Source organism: the organism of the source record quoted next, unplaced genomic scaffold (genome assembly GCF_019419815.1).
Source record: "Pyrus x bretschneideri cultivar Hongxiangsu unplaced genomic scaffold, Pyrus_bretschneideri_v1 Contig42, whole genome shotgun sequence".
Taxonomy (NCBI): domain Eukaryota; kingdom Viridiplantae; phylum Streptophyta; class Magnoliopsida; order Rosales; family Rosaceae; genus Pyrus; species Pyrus x bretschneideri.
This window is the reverse complement of record NW_025999746.1, coordinates 3,941,405-3,955,029: the sequence shown is the minus strand read 5'-3', so window position 1 is coordinate 3,955,029 and position 13,625 is coordinate 3,941,405. Positions and strand designations below refer to the sequence as shown.

Sequence of the window (13,625 nt, the reverse complement as noted above, 5' to 3'; positions counted from 1 at the left end):
CAATCTTATCCTTAATGCCCAATTTAATTTAACCCACCAAACACGCCTAAATGTCAGAATTTGCATTTATACAAACAATATTGGAGGAATAAAAATTCAACACCAAACGTCAGGTGCGTGAATAAACACTCAAACTACTCAAGTTATAAGCCTCTTGCAGAGTTCATAATTACCAACTCTAGCTTTCCAATATTTAATAGGTCATAAGTTATAATCCCCTCCCGAAAATTATTAAAAAATAGTAAATTTGATAGCGGATAGGGTTTATGAAATTCTCCAACATAAATCTTGCAAGATAGTTTCGAGATTTGAGCAGCCGATCAATCAGCCCCTACAACTTTTTTTCCAGCAATTGATGACATTAATAGGAACCTCACTCTCTGTGACACGAGTGTTTGTTGCCACTTGCCAGTATTACGTAGTCATGCTGTGAGATCTGGTAACCAAGTTTCTCTAGAGATGGATATTTCCCCGTCCCGAACACAGCGGGTTCGGGCAGACCCACAGAGAAGGCCACAGTCGCATGCATCTTCAATGATCGAAATAATCTAAAACCAAAAACTCATCAGAACAACAACCAGCGCTTTCACTGTAAAATTTCGAGTTCCGTTGTTATATTTTTCATCATTTGACAGCAAAAAAGAAAGTTGCATGTCCATATTCCTGTTTGCTAATTTCAAAAACTGTTTCTCAAAGGCCGCCGAGGACAAAGTACAAGTAACAGAAATCCTCCACTTCTTCGGAGTGTGTAATGAACCTATCGTGTAGAAAAACTCTGAGAACTCAACCCCAAAACCTTTTAAGGAAGCCGCCGCTTTTGTCTTTCTTCATCCAATGTTGAAGTGACGGGAAGTCAATATGATTGTAGGCAATGTCGAGCACAATAGGGTTTCGAGGAATTGATTGAAAGGGAGGAGGGAAAGCTTCAATCTGTGGAGCACTTTTCACGTTTGCATCGCCAACTGCAGATTCATAGACATCAAGTTTCTCGAGGAGGAACTCCACCTGGAAAATACCCAAATCAGCATATCACAAAAATGTCAGAATATTAGACCTAGCTAGGCACATACAATTACATGCCCGAACATGAGCATAATCACAGAGAGGCTTGTAGACAAATTTGTCAAAAAAAAAACTCATCCAAAAGATAGTTACTATAGCAAAGTATGACGGGTTAGAAGTCCCGGTTTCTCACAACCTAGAAAACACAAAACAGCTTGAGCATCCATAAAGCCTAAGAAGTGCACAAGGAAAAGGCCAGTTCTTAATCTGGAAAGTCCAATGTCTGGGCAGGCCTAGACGGGCCACAGACAGCCATAATTGGTCCAGAATCAAGTAGACCTCTTCACTTTTGGACCCAAATGGAGAGGATCCTGATCGAGTATGCAAAAGACGCTCACTATCTTGCCCGGCACATTTATACACAAACCAGATAAACACTGATATATATGATTAACAGAATTTTGTGTGTGTAAAATCATGGAGATTCTGCCTAAAAATGGTTAAAGAGGGAATGACTAAGTCGAACCTTCTTGTCAACACCAGTTAAGTTGATATTAGATATCTTTTTTGAAAGGTTTTCAGGAGCCTGAAGCTCTTCCATGATCCCCGTGGCATGTTCTATGCAACTGTTGGATCTGCACTCATCACACAATGTCTTCAACTCTTTGATCATCGCCTGCTATAAAGATAGAACCAATCAAACTTATATTCATCTTAGTGCTCATGCATGAAAACTGGTATATGGTATGATAAGAGGTCAACTAATTGAAAGTTTCAACTCCAAAAGATCTGTCTCCCCAGTTGCATGGGGAACCAACGGACAGACCAAACAGATACCTAACGTAGCTTGGCTATACCCAAGATACATCTGACAAAAGGGTATTAATTTAAAGTACAAGGGTCCACATTGTTAACTCAATGTTTATGCAAACACATTGCCAAAAATAAAAGGCCTACAGTAATACGAACCTCGTCACCATTATTCACAGATTGAAATTTCTGTAGGGCATTCTCTGCAAGGGAGCGAGCATGGCAGTACAACACATAAGCTTCTACCCTCTTACCGGCCAAGCTATATGATTTACCTAGAAAGAAAAACCTGCGAAAAATCGGAATGCGTATAAATTATTGAATAGACAATATCCCTTGACATCCAGAACCTTGGTTGTTTGTTTAAGCAGAAGAAATTTAATAAGCATGAAACCATAAACAAGATACAGTGAATCTTTGACAACATTGCCAAAAAAAATTTCCAAGGGGGTGAAGAAGACAAAAGACACGTAATTTGGTAACTGCAGAAAATTTAAAGGTCAATCTAAGTACAAGAAAACCACTTTGTGATATTAGTGTTTACGTAAGAGTTCCTGCAATGGCAAGAGAAGTAATCATGATACATGAAAAATTAGTGTTTTAGGCCTTATGGTTTTGTAGAAGATAGGGATGTCCTGATTCCAATATTTAATGAAACATAGGTGCCATCTGAAAAAACAAACACAGACGCAATCCCCAGAACATGGCATTCATGAAGACAATCATGCCACAGTTTATTATTATGTATATAAATAAAATAGAAAGAGAAGTATAAGGAAGCGTGTAGTCACCGGATAAAATAGGGAGGGAGGGAGAGAGCGGCTGGGAAGAAGAAGAGAGAAAGGGGAAACGAAGAAGAAGAACAGAGGGTGTGGGTTTAGCCTCATAATAGATTAGCAATAATGTTATTAAATTAGTTGTCAAATGATTGTTTTTTCTTAACAAACGATATTATATATATTGAGGAGGAGGGTGGTGGGCTTAGCCTCACAATGGGCTAGCAATAATGTGATTCAATCAGTTATTCATTCAATATTATTTTCTCTATTTTTAAATGCGTCCAAAACATCTTAAGAGGCGTATAATGCCGGTTATAAAAAAAGGCATTCGCACGCGGATAATAATGTGATTAAATTAGTTGTCAAATGATTTTTTTTTTAACAAACGATATTATTTACACTAAAGGGGAGGGGTGGGTTTAGCCTCACAATGGACTAGCAATAATGTGATTCAAGCAGTTGTTTATTAAATATAATTTTCTCTATTTTTAAACATGTTCAAAACATCTTAAGAGGCGTGTAATGCTAGTTATAAAAAAATGTCTTTTGCACGTGGATAATAATGTGATTAAATTAGTTGTCAAATGATTTTTTTATTTTTTTAACAAATGATATTATCTACATTAAGGGGGAGGGGTGGGTTTAGACTTTAGCCTCACAATGGGCTAGCAATAATGTGATTCAATCAATTGTTAATTAAATATTATTTTCTCTATTCTTAATTTAAATTATATAAAGACCGATTTTATTACGTGAACTCAGTTGTTTTAATTGGTTTATGAGGGGTTTCTTCTAACATTATCTAACACTATGTTTGGATGAAGAAATTTAAGATTACTAAGGAATTTTAAAATGATGGGAATTGAAATGAAGGCATTTTATTTTATAGAATTTGTAAATTTCTTGTTTGATTAATCTAAAAGAACAATGGAATTGAGAATGGAATTTGTTAATTTTAAACTCTCAATTATAGAAATTGGAAAATGACACCTATTTACATGGAATTTAAACTTGGGAATTGGAGGCCCCAAATTCCAAGTTTTTATTTTTGATGCGGAAATTCTAAATTTCTTTGTTTATAAATCCAAACAAGAGAATTTGTGCATGTCAATTTATAAATTCTGACTTTTATCCAAATTCCAAGTTTATTTCCTTCATCCAAACATAGTGTAAGATTATTCATTTACTTGAAATATTTGACTTTCCTTTTGTTAATTTTCGCATATAAATACATTTAGAATGTGTAAGTCGTGCGTAACAAGCTGTGATTTAAAAAATGTCGCGCGTGAACACATGCATGAAGGCTAGTTTCATTTTTTAAATCTTTGGTTTTTGGTGTGTTTTTTTTTTCTTCTTGAGGCATTACTTTATTTGAATTAGTTTGGTTTTCATTCTTTTCATATTATAGGCTATCTGAACCACATGATCATTGTGTTATAAGTTAATGCTAGCAAAGTGATCATTCAGTACTACGATCTGGTGATATTCTTTTTCACTTGTAAGTAAGAGGTCTTAGTTCGAATCTCGTGAATGAAGAATTCGATATCAAATTAAATTGTCCATTATGTGGCTTAACTGAATTCCTTCTTCCCATAATGTAAAAAAAAAAAAATTGATGTACTAAAAAAAAAAAAAACTAGCAATGCCTAAAAACTTGCAGGGCTTCCAATTCAAGACTCAAATTCACTTTGATGGAGTGAATGCAAGGACAGGGTGATGTGGCACGGCCGGCGCACCCAAATATTTGTGAAACCACAGCCTGACAAAAAGTGGGGCCTGCGGGAATCGAGGTAGCATGAGCTCTTATCCTATCGAGGATAAGCTCATCAACTGCCCAGCGGACACACAGTCGCACTCCCACAGTCTCTCTCGCCTGTCGGAGAGAGAAGAACACCCAAAAAAGGACCAAAAATGGCATCCTCCGCTTCACTATCCTCCCCACTCCACTTCCCCAACCCAAATCCCAGGCCCATATTCTCCCCAAAGCCAACAAAACCTACCACCCTAAAACTCCCCCACCACCGTCGTCAAGCCACTCTTCGCCCTCCCGCCTCCTGCCGAAGTCGACAGCGCACAATTGCCGCCATTGGCGGCGGATCGATGGCCGCCCTCGCCGCCGCGATTTCCTTATCCGACCCGGAAAAGCGTCGCCGCCTCCAGGCCGAAGAAGTCGGCGGTGGCGACAAGGAGGTGGTGAAGGACTACTTCAACAAGTCTGGATTCGAGCGATGGAAGAAGATATACAGAGAGACGGATGACGTCAACCGCGTTCAGAGGGACATCAGGCTCGGGCACTCCAAGACCGCTGAGAATGTGATAAAGATGTTGACCGATGAGGGCCCACTTCAGGGGGTCTCTGTGTGCGACGCCGGGTGTGGGACTGGTTGGCGATTCCGTTGGCGAAGGAAGGGGTGGTTGTCACGGCTGCTGATATTTCAGCTGCCATGGTTGCAGAGGCTGAGAAGCAGGTGAGTTTTGAACTAGTGATTTTGAAAAAAGCTGCTTTTTTTGGTTTTGGGTTTTGGAGGGAAGTGTTGGTTTGATGGACTTGGGGAAATTGGCAATGTGGGTTTTGGTGGAATCGGAACTTGCTAACCTGGGTTGGTAATGGTTTTGCTCGAATGTGAATTTCTAACTAATTTTTTAAAAAAAAGATTGCTTTTTTGGGTATGGGTTTTGGAGGGAAATGTTGAATTCGGTGGAACGAAGCCGATTGGCAATGTGGGTTTTTGTGGAATTGGAATTTGCGAATCTGGGTCAGTGTTGGTGATTGTTTTGCTGGAAATTTGAGATTTAAATAAGTAAATTTGGAAAAACCTGCTTTTTTGGATGTGGGTTTTGGAGTTGGAGTTTTATAATCTGGGTTGTATTGGTTGATTGTTTTGCTTGAATGTGAATTGCTCGTGGCTGTGGTTTAATCTCACACTTTTGATTTTTATGCAGGCAAAAAAGCAGCTTCAGTTAAGCAATGGCTTCTCGGCAGGACCAGTACTGCCAAAATTCGAAGTGAAGGATTTAGAGAGCTTGGATGGGAAGTACGACACGATGGTCTGTCTAGATGTTTTGATTCATTACCCGCAGAGCAAGGCTGACAGGATGATTGCACATCTTGCCTCATTGGCGGAGAATCGGTTGCTTATAAGTTTTGCACCAAAGACATTGTATTATGATGTGCTAAAGAGGATAGGAGAGTTGTTCCCGGGGACTTCAAAGGCAACAAGAGCGTACCTACACGCAGAGGCGGATGTGGAGAGGGCTTTGAAGAAGGCTGGATGGAGGATAAGGAAGAGAGGACTAACCACTACACAATTTTATTTTTCGAGGCTGGTCGAGGCTGTTCCTGATAAGTAAGGAGGAAAAGGCCATATTTGAGTTCTGCCTTTTGCTCTAACTGGTTGTAAGGCTCGTTTACTTGTAAGTTCTCATGAATCTCATCCTCTTCGTGTATGTATGGCTTTGTTCTCTTTATACTAGATGTTCATGTATCAATCTTATATGTATGATGACAATTTTGTGTTCTTCATATGAAATTTAAATTCATTGCCATCGATCCCAAGAAACTATTCTGAAATTTTAGTATCCTGCTTTCAATTTGCATAGCTAGATGGCAAAAATTTGCTAATTATAACAGTAACCAGATGAAACGATCAAGTTTACGAAGCTAACAATGATCTTTGTATCTCTTATGGAGTCTGATGTCGTCTCTAATTAACTATTTAAGATTAGAAGATATAAATTCGATAGCTTTATGTCAATAACTGGTACAAGAAGAAAGTAAAAATGAGCCTAGGATAAAGATGTGTATGCAGCTTCCTAAGTTTTTCGCTTTACCACAAAGGTTGATCATAATTTGTCGGCGATTCTTGCTAGAACATCTGTGACCTTGCCGAGAGCAACGAGTATGCTGTTGTTTTGCTCCTTCCTTTGTTCCCTCTCAAAATGGCAATTTATGTTATGAGCTTCTAGTTGTGCATTCAGCATGTTGCTGTTCCTTTCCAGAACTTTGATCAGCTGGTCAATGTTGCTGTGTTCGCTTTCATCTGTTGACACCCGCCTCTGCTTCCATTTCTCCTGATAAACATTTTCTCCAGAAGTCTTTGAGCCTAGACTTAGTTTCTCCTTTATCGCACCTGGAAGATAGAACACAACAAATACACAAAATACAGGTTGTAAGTTTGCTTCAATTCCAATGTATTATGTTTGAATAGCTATTCAGATGGATCTTTGCATTTAGATGAAGAATCATAAACCCGAAAGCTTATATGATCACGATTCACGATTGTAATGAAATACGATTTCAGTGCAAAGAAAATAAATCACCTGAATTAGGCATTGGAATTGTGACTGTTTTTGTTGGACTGTCTTGCATAAGGTTTTCGTTCTTTGATTTCTTGGCTGTCTCGTCTTGCCCAGACTCCTCAAAATCTGAACTTAATCTATCTTCTGCCATATCATCCCCACCGCCATTTAAATCTTTCTCAGGTCCCTCCTCCTCATCCTCTTCCTCTGCAGCTGCGTCCTCTGTCCCATCACCATGCTTCGCATCTGTTTGCCCCGGCATAAACAATGCAAGGGGACAGGCTTCCATTGCAGTCACTTCCCTTCCAACCAACACGTTGTAAACCTCCCGATCAAAGAAACCAGGCAGCCTCCTCTCCCTCCGCACATCATTCCTCATCACCCAAAACGACTCGGCCTCCTGCTTTATCTGTGCCTCCCAGTTCCTGATTTTCTTAAAATCCACAAGCAGATTGCTCCATCTTTTCCTGCACTGAACAGGCCATCTGCTCACGCCGCGCTGCCTGCAGTAAGACGAGACCAAATCCCACTTGGGTTCAAAATTTTCTGTCCCCAACGCTGAAGTAGATCGCCGGCCCCTCTGGACCACATTCTCCACGACCCTCTTGCCTTCTATGAGGACAAAGGTCTCGTGTCGGGTCCATCGAGGGTGCCTCGTGATTTTGGTTTTGTCTTCGCTGACTAAGCTGCCAGTCCCGTCCGGCGTTTGCTGTTTGTCAGCTTGGTCAGGTCTAGGACTGGCAGCTTCATGTTTCATAGACTCCAATTCCATCAGGAGACAAAAGGGTTTTCTTATCACACAGTTTTGGTTACAAAAGATGAGGACTGTGCTTTTTGGACAATGGCTTTTCTTCCTATAAGTATTTACAGCCATATATTGGAACTAAATCCTACAAATTAAGTAAAATTTACAGCCTAATCTTCTGGCTAATGGCGAATTAATTGTCTGCAACATCCCCCTTACACAGGTCACAGGTGCATCACGTGTATAGGCGCTCTTAGCGGAGAAATTATTCAGTGTAACCGTAACTCTGCTGCTTCGAATTACCAATCCAATCATTTTGTAACACGTATATATTTATTAAAATTATACGTTAAACACAATGAGGGTAGAAGTTTGTTGTCCACTAATGTGAATGAAGATCCTTGTCGGATCCTCTTTGTGAGGATCATGGGGATCCTCAAATCGTATCCGTTTATTGTATATTATGTGTCAGAAATTATTTTAAATACTTTTATTTAAAATTAAATATTAATAATATCTTACGAAAATTATTCGCACGATGTACGATAAACATCAACGATTTGAGAATCCGGAGAGGATCCTCACACCACTAATGTTACGGCACGTGGTTTAGTATCATTGTTACAGTCACTATATGTGTACCTCATTTGCTTTTTGAGTAAGGAAAATGATTTCCGATTGTTAAGTAAATCAAAGATTTTGGTGATTAATTATTTGGTATATTATTAATTTTGTGATATGCAAAAATCTGGGTTTGGAGACAAAGGGAAGATGCAAAAATGATATCACTTTTTTCGACCATCATTACATGGGCATAATACAAGGATAAACTTAATTATGAAAATATTAGCAGCTGTCCTAAAATTATTAGTTTAATTTGTAGACGTTACCCTGCAAAAGACATACGTTGTTGGAATTTATATTTAATCTAAAGATGGGAAAATGTCGTTTTGTACTATGGTCTAGTGATTTTCTTTTCACTAATAACATCAAAAATAAATTTGAACTACATTCTTGCTAACACATTATTAGTATAGATGATATTGTTTGTTCGAAAATAAAAAGAATAAAAAGAGAAATAAATATGTGCTGCAAAATTTCTTTAACCCATTTCAATTTAAGAAACGCTGCGTTTGATTCGTTTTCGCGCGCGATTGGTACAAAGTAACGGAACCCTAGAATTTCCCAGAGAGCAAGAAGAGTGAAAAACGGAGAGGGAGGAAGACGAATCAGTGAGCGAGCTTCTCATAGATCGATTCAGACTCTCCACCATCCATATAAGCCGAAGGTGAACGCACGCACGCACTCTCCAAATTTCCATAATATTTCATTAATTTGGACGGCCCTGATTTCGTTTCCGATTCTCACTTCTCCAAATTCCCCATTCGCTGCAGCGAAGCGAAACGCCATGGTGATTTCGGGGCCCGTGATGGCTTGCATTGCCGATTTGGCTTTCAAGTATACAGGTATTTTGTCCTTAGCTTTGATCTTTTTGCTTTCTGCTATGCAATTAAGAATTTTGGGAAAATTGCGATGACCTTACAGTTTCGTTTAATCGATGATAGAACTGGCTGGAACAGAGTGGTGAGATTCTTGTGCTTGTGTGTTTGAAAATCGAATCAGAAATGCTTGGTAGAAATTTTAGTTTCGGAATTGGGTTTTTGAATTTTGATTGGAAAATGGAATGTCTGATTAGGAACTGGGTTACTGGGTGTAGAAATGAACTTTGATGCAAATGAATGTCGTTTGCGTGGACCGAAGCAATTCCAGTTAGATTCGTCAGTAGGAGGCGATTGAAACTCCAAACTGGACTGCCTCTTCTGGTAGGAATATTAGTTTCTGAATTGGGTTTTTGGAGTTCGATTGATAAATGATAGGTCTGATTTGAAAGTGGGATTTGAAGAAAGTTCTCACAGGATTAATTGGAGGAGAAATTTCTTTAAGGAATGCATTTCGTTTGAATGGACCGAAGAAATCCGATTAGATTTGTTGGTAGGAAGGATGGTGAGAGATAATGTGATGATTTTAAAATTGTCGAAAAAATTCTGATTAGATTTGTTGGTGGGAGAGATTGTGAGAGATATTATGTGATGGTTTGAAAATTGTGACATTGCTTTTGATGCATCATACAATTCACCCTAAGAATTTTTATGCCATAAATTTCCTGAGCTTAACAGTTCTTCTGAAAGATAGTTTAGATTGCTGCAGTGTCCTGTATGTTAAATTTCAATCATGGGTTACTAATGGAAGATTTGCAATTTTGCAAAGCAGAACAGCTGGCAAAGGACCTCGAGTTATTTTCTCGACACGGTGGTCGTAAAACTGCAAACGTGGAAGATGTCATACTTTCTGGTGAGTCTTCATTCTTCAAGCCTTAGATTTCTCATTGATGTCACCCCCACCGAGATTGAATGATATAACAATGTGTCCCAAATTCTTATGAACCTAGTTATTCTGTTCTGTCTTCTATATTTTTTTGTCTGAACTTTCTTCTTTGGACTCTGGAATCTGGATGTACCGATTCTTCATGGAAAACACGGTTTCAGCACACAGAAACGAACATCTGGCCACCTTGTTGAGGTCCTTCTGCAACGATCTGAAAGCCAAAGAACCACAATCGGAGAGGAAGAGAAAGAAATCATCAAAGAGGGAAGACCAAGCTACTACCAGTGTAGTACATATTCCAGATTCTTAGCTTTGGTATGTCTCTGCCTTAACATGATTTACTAATGCACACCCGAAAATCGGATAGAGAGATGAATCCTTCTTGTCCAAAGTTTGATGTCTATGTAGGAAAAGCTGCGACTTGTTTGACCTTTTAGTAGCCTCCAACTTCTTCATCATGTGATTTCTCAAGAATCCTGAGTAAATACGTATGAAAAGCTAAAGCCATTTCAGATTATCTTGTGTGCATTGCTGTTTAATGTATCTCTCTCTATTGTTCAACTTTGTGGTGACGAATTGCGATGGGTGGGTTAGGATTGCGATCACATTATCCATGTTCAATGTAGGGCCCGTTCTGGAGTGATTTATGCGAGAACGAAAATCGCTTACGGAATATGGAGTGTTTAGCAAATTTTAAAAACGCTTTACATGATAGTCGAGGGCTTGTTTGAGACTGGCTTCTGGAAAGGGCAAAAAGCGTTTTAGACTGCGACCTGGTTTGGTACTGAGGTGATTCTGAAAAAAGCTGCTATCAAAAAAAGCTGGGAGCTGTTTTTGTGTTTGGTAAACACTCAGCTTCAGTTTTTTTTCACAGTTTTGGATGAAAAAAAGCCAAAAACAAGAAGCTGCAAAACCTAGCTTTGAAAAACCAGCTTTTTTTCACATCTGTTTTACATAAAAGTTTACCAAACACTCGAATACTACTTTTTTTTTTCAAAAGCACTTTTACAAAAAAGTTTACCAAACACTCTGCTGCTTTATTTCACAGCTGCTTATTCTCACAGCACAGCAGAAGCAGCTTTTTTTCAAAGCACAGCAATACCAAACCAGCCCTGCATTTGACAGAAAAAACTTGGAATTGTGTATGTCATAGCAAAACTTTCTAGAGAAGCATATAGTTGGTGATTCTTTGGGAAGTATTTTAAAGTGATTTTCAAGAAACACTTGAACTTTTAATAAATTCTTTTTAACATATTTCTAATAAAAGATTAAAACGCCTTAAATGGTAATCAATGACTTGTTTGAGATTGATTATGGAATGTCAAAAAGTGTCTGTGAGAATATTTCGGGCTATATTGGGAGAAAAACTTAAAAAGTGCTTATAAGTCATAGAGAGACTTTCTCGAAAAGCACATATCTGGCGCTTTCAAATAATTTTTAGGAAACACTTTGACTTTCAAATTTTCTATTTTTACCATATTTCTAATAAAAGCACTTTTGCTCCTAATTTGGTAAAATCATTTCTACATAAACAGTAACACTCCCAAATGAGTCATTAGTTGACCCTGGGTATGACCCAGACTTGGCCCAAGTTTGGTTTATAGTGGGACAGCCCAATCTGAATTTGGGTACTTTTCCACTGGCCTAATGGAAAACACATCATCCCACCCACTAAGATCATTTCCAACCCATTGGATAAAGCTTAAAATATAAGCTTTAACAGCACCAACTAAAATATAAGCTTTAACACCCCAACACCCACACCCCCCCCCCCCAAAACACCCCGCCCCATCTCTAACCATGGGCTAAAATAAGTCGTGGGGAGAAAATATATCTCTGGGCTAGATTCTCCCTAGGATTTAAGCCAATATTAGTGTTTATTCGTGTCAACTAGAAATGGAGCGTTTCCAATTTCAAACTTTTTTTTTCTTATAATCTAAAGGCGATGATAAAATGAGATCAAATTTAATAGTAAAAAAAAAAAGATTTGACGGCCCAAAATTAAATCTAACGTCTAAAATAATTTAAGAAAATTATTTAAATCAATTTTAACTTAAAACTTTATAAATACTTATGTATTTGTATGATTTTTAATTACTTATTAGAATTTAAATATTTTAAGATTAAAATGTTCATAAAAATAAATTTAAGATAATCTACATAAATTTTACTTTAAAATAAATAGTTACTGAAAACAAAAAATTAGGCTAAAATCATTATTTAATTATTACGGGCTAAAATATTAAGTCATAAGGGTTGGAGAAGAAAAACAATTTCTGACTTATGGCTTAAAATTGATGGCTTAAATTTTTAAGCTTTTATCTTTGAGGGTTGGAGATGGTTCAAAAAGAATTTTATCTTCATCTTCTTGTTTTTTTCCAAATAAAGGGAATTTTATTTAATGTGAGTATTAATCATATGCAAATGTCCCCACTTAACCGATTTTCAATTTTGTTGCGGGCATGGACATTGCCTAGTTAGGCATACTTAGGCTAACTACCAGGAAAGGTTGTTGCCTACAAAAGGATGGGTACGCCATCTAATTACAAATTTACAATATTTGTTCTAAGTGACGATTGCGACTCACAAGAACAATTACCGCAAGAAACGTTATATTTACATTTCTTGTACGCAAAAGTAAATCTCTTGGATCAAAATCATAAGAGTTGGTTAGTTGAATGAATAGTACGAAAGGGGAAAGATTTTAACCTTGTGTTTATATTTTAGACTTATTTTAACTTTTAGAGTGCAATTTATATAAAACAAGTTAGCTGTTACGTAATATTTCAATTTAATAATGTAATAAAATACGGAGAAAAACGTATACATTACTTATATTATTAAACCAGAACGTTCCAATAGTGATGCTAATGTTGTTTCATGTTATAAGATGCAAAGTTTTTGTAGTTGTTGAAGAAGGGTGATGAAAATGGGTTACTTTTTTTGTTAGGTTTAAGGATTTAATTTTAAAGAAAATTAATGAAAATAGTTTAAAATTTTTAAATTTTAAGATAAAGATAAAATAAAATGTAGAATGAATAATATCAGATTAATTTTTAATATAAAAATATAATTTTTCGTTAAAATAACAATACTGAAAATTTTTCGTTAAATTTTTTTTAATTTTACGGTACAAAAAGGACCAGAGATATTTTCGAAACAAAAAAGTAGTCAGTTATCGGTCAGGAATTCTTGAAACCTTCGTCGTTGGTGGCCAAGTAAAAAACTTAAATTAAATTTTATAAAAATAAAAGGGTGCTTTTGTGGTTCCAGTTGTCCCATCTGTGTCTCTTGCAGCAGAAGCACGCGCCTTTTTAATGTATAGTTTCTTCATCTGGATTCTGGAAACCTGCAAAGTATATACATAATTACTTTTGCAGAAGAAGAATAAATAATAAATATAATTATTTAATTATCTTTAATTTTATTGATGGCTGATTGGTGGACGTATTTTGCGCTGCAATGCAATAACAATCATTAATCGCAATCTCAGGCTCAGGATTCCTTTAGGAATCGGATTCACTAATAATAACTAGTGCCGCAGAAACCCATAAATGAACAGTAATATAAATGCAGGCGTGTGGATTTACTCCTCCTCCTAGCAC

General features: G+C 37.3%; 2 protein-coding genes and 1 pseudogene across 3 annotated transcripts; 2 read left to right on the top strand and 1 right to left on the bottom strand.

The window, feature by feature from the left end:
- The first annotated feature begins 4,366 nt into the window (after positions 1-4,366).
- On the top strand, positions 4,367-6,137 carry LOC103962627 (annotated as a pseudogene).
- LOC103942133 (trihelix transcription factor ASR3-like) lies at positions 5,994-8,825 on the bottom strand. The gene is made up of 2 exons (XM_009352344.3): positions 6,912-8,825; positions 5,994-6,721 (listed from the first exon to the last, which is right to left on the bottom strand). The coding sequence occupies exons 1-2, from the start codon at positions 7,762-7,764 to the stop codon at positions 6,435-6,437; spliced, it is 1,140 nt and encodes a 379-aa protein (XP_009350619.2). The 5' UTR covers positions 7,765-8,825; the 3' UTR covers positions 5,994-6,434.
- A 6-nt stretch (positions 8,826-8,831) lies between these two features.
- Positions 8,832-10,537, top strand: LOC103962628 (protein MHF1 homolog). 2 transcript variants are annotated; one of them, XM_048566537.1, is made up of 3 exons: positions 8,832-9,101; positions 9,904-9,987; positions 10,182-10,537. In XM_048566537.1, the coding sequence occupies exons 1-3, from the start codon at positions 9,044-9,046 to the stop codon at positions 10,328-10,330; spliced, it is 291 nt and encodes a 96-aa protein (XP_048422494.1). In that variant the 5' UTR covers positions 8,832-9,043; the 3' UTR covers positions 10,331-10,537. The 2 variants fall into 2 exon arrangements, with proteins under 2 accessions (XP_048422494.1, XP_048422495.1); XM_048566538.1 differs by having other exon boundaries at positions 8,837-9,101; positions 9,907-9,987.
- The last annotated feature ends 3,088 nt before the right edge of the window (positions 10,538-13,625 follow it).

Excerpts from the sequence above, each read along its gene's own strand:
- LOC103962628 (XM_048566537.1), top strand. The coding sequence starts at position 9,044 with ATGGTGATTTCGGGGCCCGTGATGGCTTGCATTGCCGATTTGGCTTTC. Across the intron at positions 9,102-9,903 it reads TTTGGCTTTCAAGTATACAG|CAGAACAGCTGGCAAAGGAC; the intron begins GTATTTTGTCCT and ends AATTTTGCAAAG. Across the intron at positions 9,988-10,181 it reads GGAAGATGTCATACTTTCTG|CACACAGAAACGAACATCTG; the intron begins GTGAGTCTTCAT and ends ACACGGTTTCAG.
- LOC103942133 (XM_009352344.3), bottom strand. The coding sequence starts at position 7,764 with ATGGCTGTAAATACTTATAGGAAGAAAAGCCATTGTCCAAAAAGCACA. Across the intron at positions 6,722-6,911 it reads AATTCCAATGCCTAATTCAG|GTGCGATAAAGGAGAAACTA; the intron begins GTGATTTATTTT and ends TCTATCTTCCAG.